This window comes from Esox lucius, chromosome 13 (genome assembly GCF_011004845.1).
Source record: "Esox lucius isolate fEsoLuc1 chromosome 13, fEsoLuc1.pri, whole genome shotgun sequence".
Classification (NCBI taxonomy): domain Eukaryota; kingdom Metazoa; phylum Chordata; class Actinopteri; order Esociformes; family Esocidae; genus Esox; species Esox lucius.
Window position 1 is genome coordinate 26360189 of NC_047581.1, and position 24131 is coordinate 26384319.

A 24131-nucleotide genomic window follows, 5' to 3' on the forward strand; every position below is an offset into this window, starting at 1 on the left:
AAAACTGTATGCATGGTTAGTCCTTAGAATATGTGTAAGTACAGAGTGATAGTACCCCAACTTCATGGTCCACCTACATCTTTAGGTGGCCACTATACCTTTCATCACACATCCAATCAGAGAATTATATCTACTGCAGAACACTCAGTGCACTTCTGGCTCTCACAGGTTATTTGAGAAGGTTTTCCAAGATGCTTTACGTTTAAAACAAACTGGAATATTGGATATTTTTTTAAAGTAACCCTTAATATAATGTTTGTATTTCTCTTTGTTTCCCTTCCTACTGTAGCTTGTGTCAATGTCACCTCCCAATGTCCTTCAATGTCCCTCACACTAAACCTCAAGGAAATAGGTGAACACTGTTCAGTTCCTTTGCAGTATTTTTAGAATGACATTCCCTAATCATTAAACTGGGTACTGGAGAGGAGAATACGGCCGATAGTAGAACCTCGGATTCAGGAGGATCAATGTGGTTTTCATCCGGGCCGTGGAACACTGGACCAGCTCTATACCCTCTACGGGCTGCTGGAGGGTTCATGGGAGTTTGCCCAACCAATCCACATGTGTTTTGTGGATTTGGAGAAGGCATTCGACTGTGTCCCTCGCGGCATCCTGTGGAGGGTGCTTTGGGAATATGGGGTACTGGGTCCTTTGCTAAGGGCTGTCAGGTCCCTGTACAACCGAAGCAGGAGCTTGGTCCGCATTGCCGGCAGTAAGTCAGACTTGTTCCCAGTGCATGTTGGACTCCGGCAGGGCTGCCCTTTGTCACCGGTTCTGTTCGTAATTTTTATGGACAGAATTTCTAGGCGCAGCCAGGGGCCGGAGGGTGTCAGGTTTGGGGACCACACAATTTCGTCTCTGCTCTTTGCAGATGATGTTGTCGTGTTGGCCCCTTCTAACCAGGACCTTCAGCATGCACTGGGACGGTTTGCAGCCTAGTGTGAAGCAGTGGGGATGAGAATCAGTACCTCCAAATCCGAGGCCATGGTCCTCAGTCGGAAAAGAGTGGCTTGCCCACTTCAGGTTGGTGGAGAGTGCCTGCCTCAAGTGGAGGACTTTATGTATCTAGGGGTCTTGTTCACGAGTGAGGGAAGGATGGAACGGGAGATTGACAGACGGATCGGTGCAGCTTCTGCCGTAATGCGGTCGATGTATCGGTCTGTCGTAGTGAAGAAAGAGCTGAGCCGCAAGGCGAAGCTCTCGATTTACCGGTCAATCTACGTTCCTACTCTCACCTATGGTCATGAGCTTTGGGTCATGACCAAAAGGACAAGATCCCGGATACAGGCGGCCAAAATGAGCTTTCTCCACAGGGTGGCTGGGCGATCCCTTAGAGATGTGAGAGAGGTGAGAAGCTCGGTCACCCGGGAGGAGCTCAGAGTAGAGCCGCTGCTCCTCCACATCAAGAGGGGTCAGCTGAGGTGGCTTGGGGATCTGTTCCGGGAGACATAGTCCCTCCAGCGTGTCCTAGGTCTTCCCCGGGGTCTCCTCCCGGTGGGACGGGACCGGAACACCTTCCCAGGAAGGCGTTCCGGTCCCGTCCTACCGGGAGGAGACCCCGGGGAAGACCTAGGACACGCTGGAGGGACTATGTCTCCCGGCTGGCCTGGGAACGCCTCGGTGTCCCCCCGGAAGAGCTGGAGGAAGTGTCTGGGGAGAGGGAAGTCTGGGCATCTCTGCTTAGACTGCTGCCCCCGCGACCCGGCCCCGGATGAAGCGGAAGAAGATGTATGTATGTATGTATACATTCCCTAATACACAAAGTTATAAAATGCATCAACTTTACTGTAGTGATCTTTGCTAACTTCTACACTACCTGCATCTCAGTGTTCTTACCATTGATTTGATACTGTTACTTAATTGCACAAAAAAGATCCATCAATCATGTGACATTGCCATGCTACTGTGTCCTGGTTTTTTTTTTTACGGCTCTGAATTTTATATTTACACATTTTTGAGACACATTTTCCTTAGGTGGAGAAGCTTTAGTGTCAGTGGTTTCAGTCAGAGGGCTCGCTTGATGGGACTTATGGAATATCCGGACTGGATCCTGGTAGATTGGAGTCTATAGTATAGGTAGCTAGGACACGTTGTTGAGTGTAACGTTTATTTGTATAACAATATTTGACAGCATCACCAATGGGTAATACAACGGCGAGCGTGTGTTTTTGACTTCAGGCAACTAACTTAAGCCCAGTAAGTTATGTCAGCCTACATCTGGTTGGCTAGCTAGACAGCTAGTAGGCTACTGTAGCTTAACCAAGTAATTAAGGTATCTAACCTAGGGTTGCCACTCATCCCGTATAATACGGTATCGTATTGAAAAATAAAGTGCACACCCTACTTTAAGCTTGGATTGACACGAAGAATAATAAAACCAAAAGAGTTTCATGAAACATAGCTGAGAAGTATTTATTCGTCACTGAACGTCATCGTTGCCCTGGTTACGGAGACTCAGACGCACGGTAACATCAGCATTGCGGTTCTCCCAGATAAACAAGTTGACAGTTCTGTAAGCAGAAGATACGACCCTCCGGACGCACGAGCTGTGTGTGTATGTGTGAGAGAAATTTAACCAATATCCCACTTGGTGGAAAGTCAAGTCACTTTTATTTATATAGTACATTTGAAAACAACAGGAGTTGACCCAAAGGGCTTTACAGTCAAGGCAGATGGATTAAAATCTGCCTCAAAACAGGTATACGTGCAGGCGCTAGAACAAACGCTTTGGGAGCTTTTGATTGCCATGGACGGGCACATTTGTCCTACTTATCAACATGGAATAGTAGCTAAAGCACAAGGGACAGAAAGCAAATAATATTTGCATTCATGGATTGCTGAGGCTATATACTTAAAGCTATTGTCACTTAAGTCATGACTAGTCCACGCACCAGAATATCTACACGCATCCTACAGATCTCAGGTGCAGATACCACCAAGCTCTCTCAGTCTCTTTTGTTTGCCTAGAGCCCTGGCTCTGATCAAGGTCACATCAAGGTTCATGAAGCTTCCATGTGTGTGTTATCTTAACTATAATGTAGTCTCATACAGATGAAGGGTCCTTGTGGCATTATCTGTTAAGAGCTGTTGTCAAACCATCTGTTGATTACACCTTTACTCTCCATAGATACAAGGATCCTTTGCTTTATCTGTCTGCACAGTCCACAGGATTCTGTAATGAATGTCTTATACCAGTTGGTTTACACCATGCCCAATGAAACAGTAGTTGGATAACCAGGGATTTCTGCGGATAGGGATGGCTGTGCTGCAAGACTGAATCGGGATAAATTAAGTTAAACATGCACAAGTTATGTTGTGTGTGTATATACAATACCTTTCACTATGATTGACACCCCAGGTGATTATGAATATAAAAGGCTTTACAAGAATGTCATAAGAATCCAACCTTTCATTGGGTGAACATTTTCAAGGAAACATTTTCATCAAGAAATTATTATTTTATTCAAAAATATGCATTCAAAATAATTGACCCCCCTAGAAGATCCTATGAACAAAATATAATTGATGTATATTTCCGATTAAGATTTTACTTTTGGACGTTCTTCTGAGTCTTTGGGAACTTCTAAAGTGGTCATGCATGACATCCTGTTTCAGTGGCATAATAATGAGGTGACACACAAACTTAACTAGTCATCAATCAACATGGGAAAGGCCAGAGAATAAGGCAATGTCTGTGAAAAGACACCTCTGAAAATACGTATCTCCACAATTAGGGCAATAATGAAGACATTTAAAACAACAGGAGCTGTGATAAACTTGCCTAGAAGAGGACGCATGTGTATTTTGCCCTGATGCACCGTGAGAAAAATGGTAAAAACCACAAATCTTAGAATCACAGTTGGAGAATTGTAGAAGTTGGTTACATCTTGGGTTTTGAAAATTGATTATACAAATTGATTATCAATTTTACCAGAGGTGTGTGGCGTAAATGGTGCCTTGATCATGCAGAAAATATCCTAATTCCAAATGTGACGTACGGTGGTGGATCTGTGAAGTTGTGGGCTGTTTTACTTCCAAAGGCCCTGGTTGGTAGGATCTCTGTGAAGAATTGTGGATGGGACTGATTAGATTAGATTTGATTGATGGATGGATGGATAAGGCAAAGTGAAGAGGTCTGAATACTTTCCAAATGCACTCTAAAGACATTAAAAAGGGTATCACAGTACCGATCCTGATTTACCTATTCTGTAAGAATGTATTTGTTTGAAATATATAAATCATTTTATGGTTGTTTCTTTGTGTCAGTTATTAAAATAAATCAGCAGGTATTTCAACTGAATGTATAGTAAGAAGTAATGTTTTCTTGTCTATAACTGTTCTCTACTCCGTGTTCAGTGTTTTATGTGGACCCAGGAAGAGTTGCTACTTCATGTGCAATAGTTCATGGGAATCCTAATAAACATTTAAAAACCAGGAAATACCAATTGCCTCCAAATTTGTAGGACACATGGTGTTTGTGAATGGGGAGAGAGTTTATGGCAGGGCTGTCAGCGTGTGGAGATAGACAACCATAAAGGCATTAATTTTAAGGACACTTTGCCCTGCTCAAGGACAAGCCAGAAGAGAAAATGATCAGAGCCAAGTAAGAGGAAAGCACTATATAGACTGAAATACCTCCAGCCTTCAATTGTTTGTTGTTCAGCCAAGTTACTGAATATAGGGACCAATACTATAGAATCCTACACTTGCCACCTCCTGGAAACTGTCTCCTATATTCCCTATGGAGGCAGAACAACCTCGTCTTTTCATCAATCTGCATTTCATCACAAAGAGACATAAGCACCTCTAGATATTTTATAGACTCGTAGCCCTTAAACTGCTGGGGTTGTTTCATGTATATATCATATATATATATGTATGTATGTATATATACACTGAACAGAATTATAAACGCAACACTTTTGTTTTTGCCCCCATTCATCATGAGATTAACTTGAGGATCTAAAAATTTGTCTATGTACACAAAAGGCCTATTTCTCTCAAATATTGTTCACAAATCTGTTTAAATCTGTGTTAGTGAGCACCTCTCCTTTGCTGAGATAATCCACCCACCTCACAGATGCTGATTAGACAGCATGATTATTGCACAGGTGTGACTTAGGCTGCCCACAATAAAAGGCCACTCTAAAATGTCCAGTTTCATCACACAGCACAATGCCACAGATGTCGCAAGTTTTGAGGGAGTGTGCAATTGGCATGCTGACTGCAGGAATGTCTACCAGAGCTGTTGCCTGTGAATTGAATGTTAATTTCTCTACCATAAGCCTTCTCCAAAGGCGTTTCAGAGAATTTGACAGTACATCCAACTGGCCTCACAACCGCAGACCACGTGTAACCACACTAGCCCAGGACCTCCACATCCAGCATCTTCATGATCGTCTGAGACCAGCCACCTGGACAGCTGTTGCAACAATCGGTTTGCATAATCAAAGAAGTTCTGCACAAACTGTCAATAACCGTCTCAGGGAAGCTCATCGGCATGCTCATCGTCCTCATCGGGGTCTTGACCTGACTGCAGTTCGTCGTCGTAACCGACTTGAGTGGGGAAATGCTCACATTCGATGGCGTCTGGCACTTTAGAGAGGTGTTCTCTTCACGGAAAAATCCCGGTTTTCACTGTACAGGGCAGATGGCAGACTGTATGGCGTTGTGTGGGTGAGCGGTTTGGTGATGTCAACGTTGTTGTTCGAGTGGCCCATGGTGGCGGTGGGGTTATAGTATGGGCAGGCGTGTGTTATGGACAACGAACACTGGTGCACTTTAATGATGGCATTTTGAATGCACAAAGATACCGTGATGAGATCCTAAAGCCCATTGTTGTGCCATTCATCCACGAAAATCACCTCATGTTGCAGCACGATAATGCACTGCCCCATGTTGCAAGGATCTGTACACAATTCCTGGAAGCTGAAATCATCCCAGTTCTTGCATGGCCAGCATACTCACCGGACATATCACCCATTGAGGATGTTTGGGATGCTCTGGATTGACGTATACAACAGCGTGTTCCAGTTCCTGCCAATATCCAGCAACTTTGCACAGCCATTGAAGAGGAGTGGACCAATATTCCACAGGCCACAATCAACAACCTGATCAACTCTATACGAAGGTCACACCAGATACTGACTGTTTTTTGGACCCCCCGGACCCCCACAATAGGGTAAAACTGCAAATTTTAGAGTGGCCTTTTATTGTGGCCAGCCTAAGGCACACCTGTGCAATATTCATGCTCTCTAATCAGCACCTTGATATGCCACACCTGTGAGGTGGATAGATTATCTTGGCAAAGAAGAGGTGCTCACTAACACAGATTTATGAACAATATTGGAGAGAAATAGGCCTTTTGTGTACATAGACAAAGTCTTAGATCTTTGAGTTCATCTCATGAGAAATGTGGGCAAAAACAAAAGCGTTGTGTTTATAATTTTGTTCAGTGCATATACACTCACCTAAAGGATTATTAGGAACACCTGTTAAATTTCTCAAAAATGCAATTATCTAATCAACCAATCACATGGCAGTTGCTTCAATGAATTCAGGGGTGTGGTCCTGGTCAAGACAATCTCCTGAACTCCAAACAAAATGTCAGAATGGGAAAGAAAGGTAATTTAAGCAATTTTGAGCGTGGCATGGTTGTTGGTGCCAGACGGGCCGGTCTGAGTATTTCACAATCTGCTCAGTTACTGGGATTTTCACGCACAACCATTTCTAGGTTTTACAAAGAATGGTGTGAAAAGGGAAAAACATCCAGTATGCGGCAGTCCTGTGGGCGAAAATGCCTTGTTGATGCTAGAGGTCAGAGGAGAATGGGCCGACTGATTCAAGCTGATAGAAGAGAAACTTTGACTGAAATAACCACTCGTTACAACCGAGGTATGCAGCAAAGCATTTGTGAAGCCACAACACGCACAACCTTGAGGCGGATGGGCTACAACAGCAGAAGACCCCACCGGGTACCACTTATCTCCACTACAAATCGGAAAAAGAGGCTACAATTTGCACGAGCTCACCAAAATTGGACAGTTGAAGACTGGAAGAATGTTGCCTGGTCTGATGAGTCTCGATTTCTGTTGAGACATTCAGATGGTAGAGTCAGAATTTGGTGTAAACAGAATGAGAACATGGATCCATCATGCCTTGTTACCACTGTGCAGGCTGGTGCTCTATTGGGTTGACTGTGGGGCCCATTTCAGTGCAGTGAACTCATTGTCATGTTCAAGAAACCAATTTGAAATGATTCGAGTTTTGTGACATGGTGCATTATCCTGTTGGAAGTAGCCATCAGAGGATGGGTACATGGTGGTCATAAAGGGATGGACATGGTCAGAAACAATGCTCAGGTAGGCCGTGGCATTTAAACAATGCCCAATTGGCACTAAGGGGCCTAAAGTGTGCCAAGAAAACATCCCCCACACCATTACACCACCACCACCAGCCTGCACAACTAAGCAAGAGGACAAATACATAAAGAGAAAAGATTAAGATGGCCAAAAAAACACAGACAAGCAAAGTTTCATGGACAAAATGATTATTTCAATAAAAAAATAATGATTTCATCAATGACAATATTTCCCATTCATTTCGCTGTATTTCCTATTCAAACATACGTTTTCATGGAAAACAGGAAATGTCTAATTGACCCTAAAGTTTTGAATGGTAGTGTATATAGAATAATAATTTTATCAGGTAATATGAATGAGGAACATTCTCATTTACCACAAAGACCTGGGAGCAATTCGGTTCAACTGCATTTCTCATGGACAGTACCCCACGGATTGAGGTGATGGACAAGGTCCAGACCAGCCAAACATAATGAGTTTTGTTGATAAGATGTCCTGTCATTTAATTACCCGTATTCCAAAAATGACCCCATAACCCTGAACGATATGTGATTCCTTTACATCTGAAAGAATGTATTTCCTTACTGATAACAAACTATCTTACAGTCTTACCCCCTTCACATCAGCCCAGGAAAAATAACCATTTGGCATGAGAGAGCAACGTCTGGCACTCATTGGAGTACATATGGTGGAGAGAATCTTAGAATAAAGTTCTAAAAGGTGTTTCCAGTGACTGATGTGGCCACCCATGAAATGACTGGCATCCCTCCCATCTCTTCCACACAGAGGGCACTGTGACATGAGAACAAGAACAGGACCTTGGGCCTCTTTCTGATCATGGTCTAAGGTTCACAGTCTAGGTGTAAAAACCTTGCCTCAATAAGGCCCTGATAAGATTAATGAGAAACGTCGTCTTATACTGCACAGGTTTTAGTTACACCTGGTTTCATTGTTCCTACTGATTACAGACCTCTAAGATAGCAAAGCTCTTAGTTGTTTACCAAAGTTACGAGAATCTTTTGGAGCAACCTATCACAACTGGTCACGTGATCTTAAAAAACATATCTGTCTCATCCTTAGCAAGCACCTATGAAAATATATATATAGCTCTGGAAAAAATTAAGAGACCACTGCGGCTTTAACCCTTCTGTTCCTCACTCAAAACCTTCCTTTTCAACTTTTTTGGAAAGAAAAGAAAAAGGTTTAGCGGTCTCTTCATTTTTTTTGAAGCTGTATATATATCAGTATATATATATATATATATATATATATATATATGCTGATATAAAACAAAACCTGTAATATTAATTGATTTCATGGTTTACAGTTATGATATCGTTTTGCTATTCTATTTTCTTTTTCTTAATTTTTCATTCAAATAATTGTATATATTTTGATTATGATAATGCCAAAAAGAGGTTAAATTGCAGTCATTGATAATATTAACTATATCAAAATTGTTTTGCCATAGATACACAAATACTCAAAATGTAAGGCAATGTAGGAAGTTAACATGTTTTTAGTTTCTATTAATACGATCTCCTTATAATCCTATGGACCTTTTATGTCAATGCATTATACCCACACTATCATTAGTCGCCATGATGGATCCTTGCTTTGTAATATCAAAGGGCTACAAACACAACCATAAACTAACTAATCTCTGATACCATCGATCCTGAAGTATTTACATTCAGCTGAACAAACAGCTGCTGAGGGGATGGACATCAGCTTGTGAATTCAACAACTCTGTCTCTCACTCTAACCACCCATTTTTCTATTCCAAACATTACACTTCCCTTCTCTCACTCCTTATATCTCTCACAACACACGTAATAATACGCTCGGTTCTATTGTACTCCTACTCTCTCCTAACATTACACAGTCTTTCCCTCTCTTGGTCTTGTTCTCCATCCTTGTGCATTAATGTATAAACAGATGAACCAACCCTTGAATGATTGCGGTAAAGGGGGATGAGGGCAGGGGTGGCACGGGGCGTAGAGGGATGGTGGTTGGTGGCAGTATGTATTTTACTTATCCTTTCTTTTTGCTTTGCTACTTTTCCGGTATCTCACTAGTAACATTTCTGTATCCTTGTCCTTCCTGGTTAATGATCATTCCTGTGAATGGCTCTTTGCTCATTCTGATTGGCATCCACTACATCAGGCCAGATAAAAAAGCTGTGACATCACATCACATCAGTGATGTTGAACGCGGGGCGGGTCTCACACCTTGGACAGACAGGGACAGGCTGACAGAAAAGAACTAACACAGAGGGCCTCTCACCATCCCATCTCTCCACTGGACATTTATTTTCCTAAATTATATTTCTATTTAACGTTTGACTATTTCGTAAAGTGATCCCATTGAGATTACAAGCTCTTACCAAGGGGAGACCAGTTTGACACTCCCTCCTACTGTACCTGGAGATCAATGCTGTTTCTCAACTGTGAGTTTCTGTGGAACATCATCATGGGAAGAAGCACTATGAAGAACCACCATGTCACTGTCCTGCTCACACTTCTGGCCTGTCTGGTGAGTCCTGGTTCTCCCTGACGGCTGTAATGTAGCAGTAGAGGCCCTTCTGGAACTGGGTCCAAGAAGGGCATTTTCTTTTTCAGGGAAACAAATGTTCATTTACATTACGTGTGTTACAGGGTGTGGAAGATCTACAACTTCTGTTTCCATTGCCACTCAGCACTAATAGAATCACGCTCGCTTAGAGTCTAATATAACCTTTTTTGAATTTGAACAGAATAATAAACCTAAAGCTGCTTTGTTTGTAGTTACTATGAAATCTTTATTTGTTATTCTAATTCCAGCATCTATGTTTTAGTAATATACACATTTTGTATTTATGAATTTATATTAATGAATGAGTTGCTGTATTTAATTTGATATGCCAATTGTCAAATGAAGAGACCGTAGTTTTATTTCTTTGTGTGTTTAATTACTAAGGGCGAAGAGTCAAGTTTACCTTCCGGTCAGGGTCCATTAACGCACCCTCGTTTGTGGTTTGTTTTTGTCTAAAAGTGTGGTCTTTAGAATAAAACAGAGATGCCTGGTATTTTATACACTCATTGTGGGACTAAAGATATTCTAATTTCAAAATTATTTAAATATGTCACAATTAGTTAAGTAAAATGCAAGACAATAGAACAAGAAGCTTAATTATTAAAATCAGCAAATAAACAACAAAAAGAAAAGGACAAGTAAATATATTTACTCAATGCCTATTTATTGTTCTCAAGAAATATAATTACAATGTTTTAACCAAATTGTCAGATCAGGAAGTGATTTAGCCATGCTGAATGCAGACATGGCCATGTATTGTTGTATTGAAAACTTTCAACAGTCTTTATTTATTATTGTACATACTAACACTATTGTATATTGACTACAAGGGCCGGTTTTACAGACACAGATTAAACCTACTCTAGGAAAAAAGCAAGCTCAATGGAGTTTTCTATTGAACTTTATTTGGTTTTATCCTACACTTGTCTTAATCTGTGTCTGTGAAACCAGACCAGAGAGTATACCTAATCCTGGACTGAAAAAACTAACTCAGTGGTGATTCTTCATTGAGCTAGACATTTTTAATGCAGGACTTGGGATAATATGTGTCTGGGAAATCAGCCATAACTTCACTAGTGATTAAGTGTTGATACACTACCAACTATCTCCACCCTTTTACTGTTGTTACAAACAGCAAAAAATAAGGGATAGATTGACCTGACAAATGTACAGACTAACCCTCTAATCTCCTTGATAAGAATGTCCAGGTTATAACAAAGAAGTTAAACGTTGCATGGTATGTTTATGGGGGCCAGGTCAGTCTCCCCTCACCATTGTCCAGGTCCATTCATGTTGTTTGCTCCCCAGGTTGTCTCAGGGTCCCGTCATGAGCCAGGATACTGTGCCTTCTACGACGAGTGTGGTAGAAACCCATCGGTTGGGGGATCCCTTATTCCACCCATCGTCCCCTGTCTCAACTATAGCCCTGCTCGAGTCCTGGGGCCAGAGCACTACCAAGAACTCAAAAAGGTCAGTGATTCGAACCCGGTACCTTGGAGTGCTTCTTTCTGTTCTAGAGAGAGAAGACAGTGAGAGAGAGATGAGTGTGAGAGAAGATAAAGAGAGACAAAAGGGTGAGAGAAGTTAAAGAGAGAGAAAAGGGTGAGAGAAGTTAAAAAGAGAGAAAAGGGTGAGAGAAGACAATGAGTAAGAGAGGGAAGACTGTGAGAAAGGGAAGACAGTGAGAGAAGAGTGAAAGAGGGAAGAGAGTGAGATAAGAGAGTGAAAGTGGGAAGAGAGTGAGAGTGAGAAGTTCAAAAGAGAGAAAAGGGTGAGAGAGAAGACAATGAGTGAGAGAGGGAAGACGGTGAGAAAGGGAAGACAGTGAGAGAAGAGAGTGAGAGAGGGAAGACAGCGAGAGAAGAGAGTGAGAGAGGGAAGACAGCGAAAGAAGAAAGTGAGAGAAGAGAATGAGAGAGGGAAGACAGCGAGAGAGGGAAGACAGCGAGAGAAGAGAGTGAGAGAGGGAAGACAGCGAGAGAAGAGAGTGAGAGAAGAGAGTGAGAGAGGGAAGACGGTGAGATACTTTTCTACAACTTATGACAGCATTGCCATTCAACACTTACAGAGTCACAAAATCCCTTTTTTTTATAATTTTTTTTATTTTGATATTTACTTTTGAATATTCCAGTTTTAACTCTAATTCCATTATTGATGTTTAAGAAATACATGTCCTTTACTTAGTGTATTAGTAGTATTTACTAGAATGTCATTTTGGGCCAAAAACACTGTCAAGTGTCAGATAAATGACACTTCGTTGTCCTAATTCAAGGTGTGTCCCATGCTGGACCGTGGAGAAGGCCAGACCACAGCCTGCTGCTCTGTGAAACAGCTCAAGTCCCTCGAGAGGAGCCTGATGATGTCCAAGGCGTTGCTCAACCGTTGCCCCTCCTGCGCTGACAACTTTGGCCACTTCCACTGCATCTCCACCTGCAGTCCAAACCAGTCCGTAACCATCAATGTGACGCGCACCGCGAACATCACCAGTCAGGGCACGGTCAGGGAGGCCGTGGTGGCTTACCAGGCCTACTTGTCCACCTCGTTTGCCGACAAAGCCTTTGATTCCTGCAAGAGTGTGAGGATCCCCTCCACGGGGGGCCTCGCCATCGGTACCATGTGCGGACGCTACGGCTCGGCTCTGTGTACCCCTCAGCGCTGGTACGACTTCCAGGGGGACTCCAGCAATGGCTTGGCCCCGCTGGACATCGACTTCCGTCTGATCCCAGAAGGGGTCACCGGGGCCGTGCCCGCCGGGATAGTGCCATACAACGGAACGGCATTGGGGTGCAACGAGAAGACCCCGACCGGGGGGGAAGTTTGCTCGTGCCAGGACTGCCAGGCCTCGTGCCCGGTCTTGCCCCCGCCTCCAGCTCTACCAGCCCCCTTCACCATCGGTGGGGTGGACGGCTACTTGGTGATCTGTGCGACGCTGCTCGGTTTTCTCATCCTAGCCTTCCTGCTTTTTCTGCTCTCCCCTTACATCCTGAGAAATATAATGGGCTTGTTCTCAAAGAAAAGGAAGGTGAAAGGAGAGGTTAACAACTGGAACGATGAGACAGAGAGGCTGATTCATCCGTCGGAGGTGACGTGTATAGACAGGAACAGCCTGGTTGCTCAGGAGTTCCTGGGCTCCTGGTTCCAGGCGTGGGGCACCTTAATAGCCTCGCACCCCTTCAAGGTTTTGCTGGCATCAGCTGTGGTCGTAGGGGCCTTCGCCACAGGACTGATGTACATTGAACTGACCACCGACCCAGTCCAGCTCTGGTCTGCTCCAGACAGCCGAGCCCGTAAGGAGAAAGACATGCATGACAAGTACTTTGATCCCTTCTTTAGAACCAACCAGCTGATCCTGACAGCGCCGGGCCGACCAAGTTACATTTACGACTCGCTGATTTTCGGGAAGCAGAACTTCAGTGGGATTATTTCCAAAGACCTGATCCTGGAACTTCTGAAGCTACAGACAAGGATTCAGGTACTGTAAGGTAGTCACTCTATAACTGGTGTCAGCTAAACATGGGAACATATTGTGTTGATAGGAATGGAAAGCAAGGGTTGAATTTGGAAGGTTCCCCACAGACAAAGATAGATGTCTTAAGCTCTAACAATTAATTAACCCGAACAGATAACTATCACAATAATCAATAATGACTACAGTATCGCAATGCGAAACTTCATTATGGTCCCAACTCTACCTGCAGAGCATTGAGTTCTGGTCAGATGACCTGAACCGTACGGCCAGTCTGAAGGACGTGTGCTTCGCCCCTCTCAATCCTTCCAACCCCTCCCTGACAGACTGCGCTGTCAACAGCCTGCCCCAGTACTTCCAGAACAGTGTGGACAACATCAACAAGAAGGTCAACATGACAAAGCTGGGAGTCACCAAGGAAGTGGACTGGAAGGACCACTTCATCTACTGCGTCAAGTAAGTCAGGTTTTTCTTTCTCATTGGGGACGGAGCAGTCCGATATTAGAGCTGTTTGAAAACATGAATCATCCGTGCTCAGATGTGGTTTGTCATTGACGATGTGGCGATAGAACGAAACCGTATCCTGTGCACTACCCTCTCCACAGCTCTCCCCTGTCATTCAAAGACATCACTGACCTCAAGATGAGCTGCATGGCTGACTATGGGGCACCAGTCTTTCCCTTCCTGGCAGTGGGAGGATATGAAAGTAAGTCTAAGTATTTTCTCTGGTCTCCTGGCTGCAGGCAATGGGGCACACTAATTGCCACACACCCCCTTATGTGCTGCTGGCATAGTTACGCATAGTTCATAAGACTCCGTTTCTACAGTGTGAACCTGTAGAAACTAAATCCGGGATAGTGGATTTCATTCCCGGGACTATCAATTGGGAAAAAAGATCTTCTAAACGGCATTTCTTATTGTTTTCAGACATTTTAGATTGTTTTAACCCAGCCTTTATTATCTCCCATCTGTCAGATGATAGCTACACCAATGCAGAAGCTCTCATCCTTACCTTCTCCCTCAACAACTACCCACGAGAAAATGTTAAGTTTAACATAGCCATGGAGTGGGAGCAGAGGTTCCTGGACATTCTCAAAGAGTACCAGATGAGTCCAGGCAATCCGTTCACCTTCGCATACATGGCTGAGGTACACACACAGACACCAACAGCTCTAATCCAGACCAGTTTTTTTGCTGGAAGACATTAATACATAGTATTTTACCTCAATATCCACTTTGTTTTCTCCGTTCTGTTTTTTCAATATCTCCTTTCTCGCTGATCTCCTTTCTCGTGGCCTTTCCCCTCTATTTGTTCCTCTGCAGAGGTCGCTGGAGGATGAGATTAACAGGACGACGGCGGAGGACATCCCCATCTTCATGATCAGCTATGCTGTCATCTTTGTGTACATCTCTGTGGCTCTGGGGGAATACACCTCCTTCAGTCGAATACTGGTGAGACTACTCACTGAAATGTTAGCACCCTGAACACATGCACATTTTATTATATATTTTAGGGACGAAAATGGAATCTGATTGGATATCCCCTTTTACCTAACTCTTATCCTAAACCCAGAACCCTCATCCTAATAATAAATGTAACTTCTAACCTACTCTTAAAACTAGCTACTAATCTTAACCCCAGGCTTAAAATAGCCTTTTTTACATATGAGGATCAGTAAAATATTCTCACACTACCTGATTTCCGTCTCTCACAAATACAACACACGTATGAGCATACAGCGATAACAATCGGCCTTCAACAGAAGGACAACGGTATCAGTTGGCTCTAGGGAGAAAGTAATATTAATAAGATAATTATTTTCCTTGGCATGATAAAAGAAAATGAGGAAACAACCCTGTAGATGAGCAATGCCTACATATGTGTATCTCATTTAAAAAAAGCTGATTTCCCACCATTTTACAGACTAGATGAAACGTAAGCGTAAAAATCTGTAATGATCAAAACCTTAAAGTTTGCCTGTAAGATCTTCTATAGGTAGAATAAACTATTTATATCAACAAGATTTTGCATCAGCTTCTAATTTTTGTATGCTCTTTTGGGGTTTTAGGCTGGGTATCTGTACAAGCACTTTGTGACAACTACTGATGTGAAAAAAGGATTCCCGGAAATCTCTCTGTGCCTGCTGTCATTTAGGAAGCTAGTAATCAGGAACTGCCTCTATGAACTATGGCCTCTGTCAAATCCCTACAGGTGGACTCCAAGTTCCTGGTGGGCCTGGGCGGTATCCTTGTGGTGGGCTGCTCTGTCTTGGCCTCCATGGGTTTCTACGCCTGGATCGGCATCCCGTCCTCTCTCATCATTCTCCAGGTCGTCCCCTTCCTTGTGCTAGCCGTAGGAGCTGACAACATCTTCATATTTGTCCTGGAGTACCAGGTGTGTATTTGTTTGGATATTAGCGTGTGTGTGTGTGTGTGTGTGTGTAGCTGTAAGACACTTGAAGAGTAGCCTAGTTGTTTACTGATTTTTAATTCAGAGCTCTGCTTGATTTTTAGTTCATCTTCATCAGGTACTAGTAATCCCTCTTTCTAGTAATACTAACTCACTTTCTCTCTCTGTCAGAGAGATGCACGGAGGCCAAACGAGAAGAGGGAGGAGCAGATTGGACGTGTCCTTGGAAATGTAGCTCCCAGCATGCTCCTGTGCTCTGTCTCCGAGTCGGTCTGCTTCTTCCTTGGTGAGCTCTCATTGATTCACTCATGTTATATGTGAAAGGTTAGGATTATACACTGTATATTAATGACTAATTGTCTCCCAGGGGCTCTGAGCACCATGCCTGCAGTCAGGTCCTTTGCTCTGTACGCGGCCCTGGCTGTGGTCCTGGACTTTGTGCTCCAGATGACTGCCTTCGTGGCACTGCTCTCCCTTGACTGCAAACGTCAGGACAGGAACCGCTGTGAGGTTGTCTGCTGCATCACCGTCAAGACCCCTGCTCCCTCCAAACCCAACGAGGGCTTCCTGCTGCCCATCATGAGGAAATACTACGCCCCCGTCCTCCTCCACCCAGTCACCCGGGTCATAGTGGTGAGGAAAATACTGTCGGAAAAAAGTGCACACGGATATTCACACTAGTTATCTCAGATGGTTATGATTTTTGGTTATGGTATCGGTAATGGTTGTGGTATTAGTTATGATTGTGGTTTTGGTGGTTGGAAGTGGTTATGTAAATGATTGTGATTATAGATATGACCGCTGTTTTGGAAAAAAGTGGACACGGATATTCACACTGGTTATCTCATATGGCTATGATTTTGGTTATGTTTGTGGTTATGTTTTTGGTTTTGGTTATGATTGTCATTTTGGTAATGATTGTGGTTATGGTAAAGATTGTGGTTATGATTGTGTTTTTGATAATGGTTTTGGTTAATATTGTGATTTTAGTACCCCTGAGCCTTTTTATAAACCGTACCATTCATTTTAGAGCTTTGTGTGTATACAAACCCGAGCATTAACTGCACCCATATATAAACCACATTTTCCTAGAGAATTATGACTCATACATACGTTGTACATTAATATTAATCTGTCATTGGGTGTTACCAAAATACCGTTTTTGAAGAATAAAATGTTTTTAAAACCCTGTAACACCACTGGAATCATATTTGCAACATGAGTTTCTGAGACCTCTACGTCGTCAAGCAATCACCTATGAAAAAGTTTGCCGGTAATGATTGTGGTTAGGGTTAAATTGCTCCTCTCTCACTCTGCCAGATGGTTGTGTTCATCACCATGTTGATGTCTTCCATTTACCTGATGTTACACGTGACAGTGGGTCTAGATCAGGAGCTGGCTATGCCTAAGGTGAGTGAGGTTGGCCCACCATGACACACGCATGTAATAATCACATATGAATTTCACATAAATAACATAACACAAATGTGCATCCTTGTAGTTATGACCTGACATCCTTTCCTCTCAACCTTTGTCCCAGGGCTCCTATATGTTGGAATATTTCAAGTACCTGTACGCATACTTTGAGGTGGGCGTTCCTACCTATTTTGTCACAACAAAGGGCTTTGACTTCAGCAAAGTAATGGGGATGAATGCAGTTTGCTCCAGTGTGGGCTGTGACCCCTTCTCTCTTACTCAGAAGATCCAGTATGCCAGTGAATACCCTCAACGGTGAGTGGTCATTTGGATCAATATTGAACTTGTGATCCTCATCATACTGCTTCATCTTGGCTTGTATTCAAACAGTATTGTTGTTTGGTTTCAGGTTGTCTCCATGACATCTTCACGCTCACCCCCCCCCCCCCCCACCTACTCTTTAACCCACTGACACCCCAAGGCAATAACGTCACTCAGTAGATTACAACCATTAATGATCAACTCAGGTTCCAGAAAACATACTCAAATTTAGATCAGGGATAGTCAGTAGATGAACACAACAAAATACCAATATCATCGAATCTGATGAGCAAGTTATTTCCAAGGTGAGGGTTAGAATGAACATTCATGTCAGGGGTAAGGGTTTAAGGTTAGGGAAAGTGCTTTGGCATGGTTGTAACAGGAGAGATAAGGCCTCCGGGCTGCCCCTGACATCACCTTATTATCACATCTGACCCATCATATCAGCAGCTGATAGTCCAAGGCCAACATAAGCTACTGCTGACTTGGGTGATTTCCTGTGTGAATAGAAGTTAAATAAAATTAAGGGGGAAACTAGGTCTCAATGGTGGGAATTTTCCAGGAATACAGTATATAATTATGGTCTTGTACATTTATGTTATGAACAGGTCCTACTTGGCTGTCCCAGCAAACTCGTGGGTGGATGACTTCATTGACTGGCTAAATCCTGGATCCGGATGCTGCCGTCTGTACACTGAGGGTCCTGACGAAGGGAAATTCTGTAATGCAAGTGAATGTGAGTACAAAGTACCTGACAGAAAAGCAATCTGCGTGTTACGCATTCAGGAAACACATTCAACGTGTATTGTCTAACCAGAGGTACAATGTGTAGTGTCTAACCTGAGGTACAATGTGTAGTGTCTAACCAGAGGTACAATGTGTAGTGTCTAACCTGAGGTACAATGTGTAGTGTCTAACCTGAGGTACAATGTGTAGTGTCTAACCAGAGGTACAATGTGTAGTGTCTAACCAGAGGTACAATGTGTAGTGTCTAACCAGAGGTACAATGTGTAGTGTCTAACCAGAGGTACAATGTGTAGTGTCTAACCAGAGGTACAATGTGTAGTGTCTAACCAGAGGTACAATGTGTAGTGTCTAACCTGAGGTACAATGTGTAGTGTCTAACCTGAGGTACAATGTGTAGTGTCTAACCAGAGGTACAATGTGTAGTGTCTAACCTGAGGTACAATGTGTAGTGTCTAACCAGAGGTACAATGTGTAGTGTCTAACCAGAGGTACAATGTGTAGTGTCTAACCAGAGGTACAATGTGTAGTGTCTAACCAGAGGTACAATGTGTAGTGTCTAACCAGAGGTACAATGTGTAGTGTCTAACCAGAGGTACAATGTGTAGTGTCTAACCTGAGGTACAATGTGTAGTGTCTAACCAGAGGTACAACGTGTATTGTCTAACCAGAGGTACAACGTGTAGTGTCTAACCAGAGGTACAATGTGTAGTGTCTAACCTGAGGTACAATGTGTAGTGTCTAACCAGAGGTACAACGTGTAGTGTCTAACCAGAGGTACAACGTGTAGTGTTTAACCTGAGGTACAATGTGTTTTGTGTAGCTTCAAAACGGTGTGGGAAATGTATGGAAAAGCCCGATAACGGAGTGCTAAGGCCTAATGTAACACAGTTCAACCGCTTCCTGCCAGACTTCTTGGGCAACAGGCCTGACCTGAAGTGCCCTAAGGGGTGAGTATTACACACATACTCAAGCGTACGCACAAACATACACATACAGACAGACATACTTTCACATACAGACAAATATTCACATAAAGACATAAAATTTGGTCTGGAAATATTTGGACACTGACACAATTTTCATAATTTTGGCTGTACGCCACCACATATCATATGAAACGTTTAGGAATTGCAACCATTTTCATACACAGTCCCCTTATTCCAGCCAGGTGCTCAAATGTAATTTGACAAATTAACACAATTTATTAATAAAATGTTAGTTTTTAATACTTTGTCAAGAATTCTTTGCAGGCAATTACTGCTTGAAGTCTGGAACGCATCACCAAAAGTTGGGTTTCCCCCTATGTGATGCTTTGTTTGTTCGTGGGTCTTTCTGCCTTAAGTTTTGTCTTCAGCAACTGAAATGCATGCTCGATCGGGTTGAGATCATGTGATTGACTTGGTCATTTCAGGATATTTTTTGCCTTAAAAAAACTCCTGGGTTGCTTTCACAGTATGTTTGGGTCATTGTCCATCTGTAAAGTGAAGCGCTGTTCAATCACCTTAGCCAAATTTTACTGAATCTGAGCAGACAGTATATCCCTATACACTTCAGAATGAATCCGGCTGCTTCTGTCTCCTGTCACATCAATAAACACTAGTGACCCAGTGCCAATGGAAGCCATGCATGCCCATGCCATCACACTGCCTCCACCATGGTTTACAGATTGTGATTCTTTCTCAGAATGTACCAAACTGTTGATTTGGCCACTCCTAATGTTCCTGCTATCTCTCTGATGGGATTAAAAAATGTTTTGCAACCTAAGGATGGCCTGTTTCACTTGCAGTGAGAGCTCCTTTGACCTCATGTTGTGGCTTCACAGCAACAGCTTCCAAATGTGAATGCCACACCTGGAATCAACTCCTGACCTTTTACCTGCTTAATTGATGAAGACAAAGATATAGCCCACACCATAACGAATGATATAGCCCACACCTGTCCATGAAACAGCTTTCAACTCCATTGAAAAGAGGGGGCTACGTATTTAAAAGCTGTAATTCCTAAAAACGTCCTTCTATTTGGATTTGAATACGCTCAAATTAAAGCTGAGAGACTGCACATTAAGTGCAAATTCATTATTTAACTGTAACTTGAATATATTTTGTTAAACAGCCAAAATAACTGGATCTTCTGTCCGTGTCCAATTATTTCCAGACCTAACTGTACATTCACATGCAGAAAAACATTCACATGAACACATGTCCACATGAATGAACACATGCTGATGGTGTTGTTCTCTTCACCAACAGAGGTCTGGGAGCCTACGACAAGGCTGTGGTCCGAGATGAGAATGGAGAAATCATAGGTGAGGAATCCTGAACAATCTCTTCAGTAGTTCAGAAAACCAACTCTGTTATAACCTCCTTTGGCCGGTAAAGCTGTAGCTGACCTCTGGCGCTGTGTTGTCAGCCACCAGGTTCATGGCATACCACACGGCTTTGACCACCTCCAGGGAGTTCACGGCGGCGCTGAAAACAGCCAGAGAGCTGGCCCACAATATCACCCTCACGATGCGAAAAATAAATGACACCCCGCCTGACTTTGAAGTCTTCCCCTACACGTATGTCAGCACGACTCCCTGAACCTTTTCTCCTCCATTCACGTCTTCCACCACGCACGCACGCCTCTTCGTCATTTCCTCTGTGGGAGATGCTGTGACGAGCACAAGGTAACGGCTCTCTCCTCTCCAGGGTGACGTACGTGTTCTACGAGCAGTATCTGACCATCGTGTCTGAGGGAGTGTTTATCATCTCCCTGTGCCTGCTGCCGACCTTTGTGGTTTGTTGCCTGCTGCTGGGAATGGACGTGCGTTCCGGCACCCTCAACCTCCTCACCATCATCATGATCACCGTGGATACGGTGGGCGTCATGACCCTGTGGGGCATCGATTACAACGCGGTAGCCCTGATCAACCTGGTCACGGTATGAAACCACAGGAGGGGTTTGGGTTGGCCGTAGTGTCGCCTATCGGCTCAAGGCTATGGGAAGACTCTGTCAACCCATTTTGCAACCGTTCATACAATGACCCCTCTTTATTTCTCCCTGGTTGACAGGCAGTGGGCATCTCTGTGGAGTTTGTGTCTCATATGACACGTTCTTTCGCCCTGAGCATCCAGCCTACACACATAGAGAGAGCCAAGGAGGCTACAGCTACCATGGGCAGCGCGGTGAGTCTGGGGAACCAAACCATCACAATACGGCCCTTTGATCAGTACATGTAAACATCAGAAAACCACATACTACATACATAATACATACTGTGGATAATAAAGACAATGTTTTATTGATGAATGTTTTTGTTTTTCTGCAGGTGTTCGCTGGAGTTGCCATGACAAACCTGCCTGGCATTGTGGTGTTGGCATTTGCAAAAGCCCAGCTCATCCAGATCTTCTTCTTCCGTTTAAACCTGGTTATTACTCTGCTGGGCCTGGCACATGGTCTCATATTCCTCCCGGTGCTGTTAAGCTACTTTGGTACGTTTGTGTCTGTGTGTGTTTCAACTAATAGATTAGACAATCATAAAAGGTTTTAACTGAGTCACTTTATCAGACCAATAATTCCCCCCCCCATCCTGTGTATCTCTTAGGTCCTGGAATAAATAAAGCGGTGTTGCTACGGATACAGCAGGCCAAAGGCCAGTTGAGGGAGCTGAGTAGCAACAGTTTGCCTGTCTACGACAACATGACCTTTGAAAACCAGTAGAAGAACCTCAACCAGGACTCCACCCTGATCACCCCTTCTGAACCCCTCACCTCTGGGAACCCCTCAAATTTGCAACAGAATACACAGCACACCTTCCTGATGAAATCACTGATGAACATTTGGAGAAAGCGGAAAGAGCGGACCATATGTGAGAACCACTACGCCTACCCAGGAAACAAACTGATTTAAGTCAGTTTCCAGTTCATCTACATATACCTCTGTAACTATAGGAACAAAGCAAGGACAATGTGGCCAATCGGGGTCTTTCAGATGTTATTATATACAATGAGTCAAATGTTGTGATTGGTTTTAATCTCATGAAAGGCGGGACTGAAATGCCACAACAGACACAAATGTGCAATATTATCTACTAGATATGAGTAAGTGGAGATGCATATTCCCAGTGCAGAAATGAAATATACCCATAGCTCGTTCTACAGAGGGAAGACATACATTACCGATCATTATAATGTAGATCTTAAGCCTCTGATCTCCATATTCTGTGTGACTGTTTCTGCCTTAGGTGGACAGAGGAAGAGAGATGATTTCTGTGTTGAAAATGAAGTGGGCACAAAGTGGTTCCTATAGTTAGAAATGACAAATATTATACTATTGGAATTGTTTTATGTGTATATGTATGTTTATTTAATTTAAATATGTTTATATGTCATCTATCGATGCAGTTCTAGTGATGGTATTCACTGTTCCTGAACACTACATGTGCCTGTATACTAACAGAAAACACTCCAGTTTTTGGATAGTCTTGAAAAGTATTCTCTGTATTATTTTAGTGTAATTTTTATGTATTCTACAAAACATATTTTGAAATAAATACTAGGCATTTGTGTGTGTAATTGCCTAAAACAACCTTGTTTCAGGCAACTCAGAATTGAGTTGTCAATCTCTATATTCCTGCACTACAGGCACAACAATCTCTATATTCCTGCACTACATCGAATTAAGTAGACCGCCATATTCAATTAGGAATCTACAGACTGTGGTTGGTGCGATTCCGAGATCAGCTGATTCGTTGCTGAGCCAATACCCACTTGGGTTCCCTGGCTGAACTAGCTGTTTATTATTAAGTTAAAACACACTGTTGGTTGTAATTAGAGGGCATTTCCATCCATACTGGATTAAAAAAAAAGAAATTACAGCACTATTTCTACATTGTCCTACATAATTAAGAGTGCCAAACATATTTGGACAGATTAAGATTATGTACAATAAAGTTTGTGGTCATGTATCATTTGCATGCAATAATTTCCTGAGGTCTGCGACCAATATACTGTACATAACCAGAAGCTAAAACAACACAGCAGCCATGATGCATATGTGTATCACTACACCTCCATCTAGAGGCACAGTTTGGTACTTGAAATGTTTTGTATGGACCCAGAACCTAATCAAGCATCAGATGCAGTACACAATAGTTCTATTCAGAGTCAGCCCAAGATAGTACAGCAGGAGTTACAATACAGTCAGATTGGGGCACCAAGAAATGGAGTGAAAGTCCACTACAGTGTTTGGGAGGCAGCATGATAGATATGACTGATTCAATAGGGAAATTACATAATTACATACCAGGTGGTATGGTAGGATATGACTGTTTCAGTAGGTAAATTACATACCAGTTAGTATTGTAGGATATGACTGTTTCAGTAGGTAAATTACATACCAAGTGGTATGTAGGATATGACTGATTCAGTAAGTAAACTACATACCAGGTAGTATTGTAGGACATGATTGATTCAGTAGGTAAACTACCAGGTGGTATGGTAGGATATGATTGATTCAGTAGGTAAACTACCAGGTGGTATGGTTGGATATGATTGATTCAGTAGGTAAATTACAAACCAGGTGGTATGGTAGGACATGACTGATTCAGTAGGTAAATTACATACCAGGTGTCATGGTAGGATATATGAATGATTCAGCAGGTAAACTACATACCAGGTGGTATGGTAGGGTGACTCATTTTACTAAATGTTTATATTACATGTTTTAGTAGTATACTAGGATATGACAGAATTGAGTAAATGCTTGTATTGTAGTGTAATGCCAGAATATGATTGAATTTAGTACATTTATATTATATATTTAGTGGTAAAGGGAAAATTCTGTCCTTGATCAA

At 42.8% G+C, this 24131-nt stretch overlaps 1 protein-coding gene across 1 annotated transcript; it reads left to right on the top strand.

Annotated features, from left to right (window-relative positions):
• The first annotated feature begins 9591 nt into the window (after positions 1 to 9591).
• npc1l1 (NPC1-like 1) lies at positions 9592 to 23171 on the top strand. Its single transcript, XM_010876708.5, has 20 exons — positions 9592 to 9896; positions 11244 to 11405; positions 12208 to 13407; positions 13634 to 13857; positions 14007 to 14107; positions 14377 to 14549; positions 14725 to 14853; positions 15614 to 15796; positions 15983 to 16097; positions 16179 to 16444; positions 17132 to 17221; positions 17352 to 17542; positions 18157 to 18284; positions 19116 to 19242; positions 20545 to 20600; positions 20705 to 20855; positions 20986 to 21217; positions 21349 to 21462; positions 21606 to 21768; positions 21882 to 23171. The coding sequence occupies exons 1-20, from the start codon at positions 9795 to 9797 to the stop codon at positions 21995 to 21997; spliced, it is 4023 nt and encodes a 1340-aa protein (XP_010875010.1). The 5' UTR covers positions 9592 to 9794; the 3' UTR covers positions 21998 to 23171.
• Positions 23172 to 24131: the final 960 nt, after the last annotated feature.

What these genes read in the sequence shown, in the direction of transcription:
- npc1l1 (XM_010876708.5), top strand. Translation starts at nt 9,795, where the DNA reads ATGCTGTTTCTCAACTGTGAGTTTCTGTGGAACATCATCATGGGAAGA. An exon ending in GCCAGTGAATACCCTCAACG is followed by an intron (nt 17,543 to 18,156) that starts GTGAGTGGTCAT and finishes TGTTATGAACAG; the next exon opens with GTCCTACTTGGCTGTCCCAG. An exon ending in CAGCTACCATGGGCAGCGCG is followed by an intron (nt 21,463 to 21,605) that starts GTGAGTCTGGGG and finishes GTTTTTCTGCAG; the next exon opens with GTGTTCGCTGGAGTTGCCAT.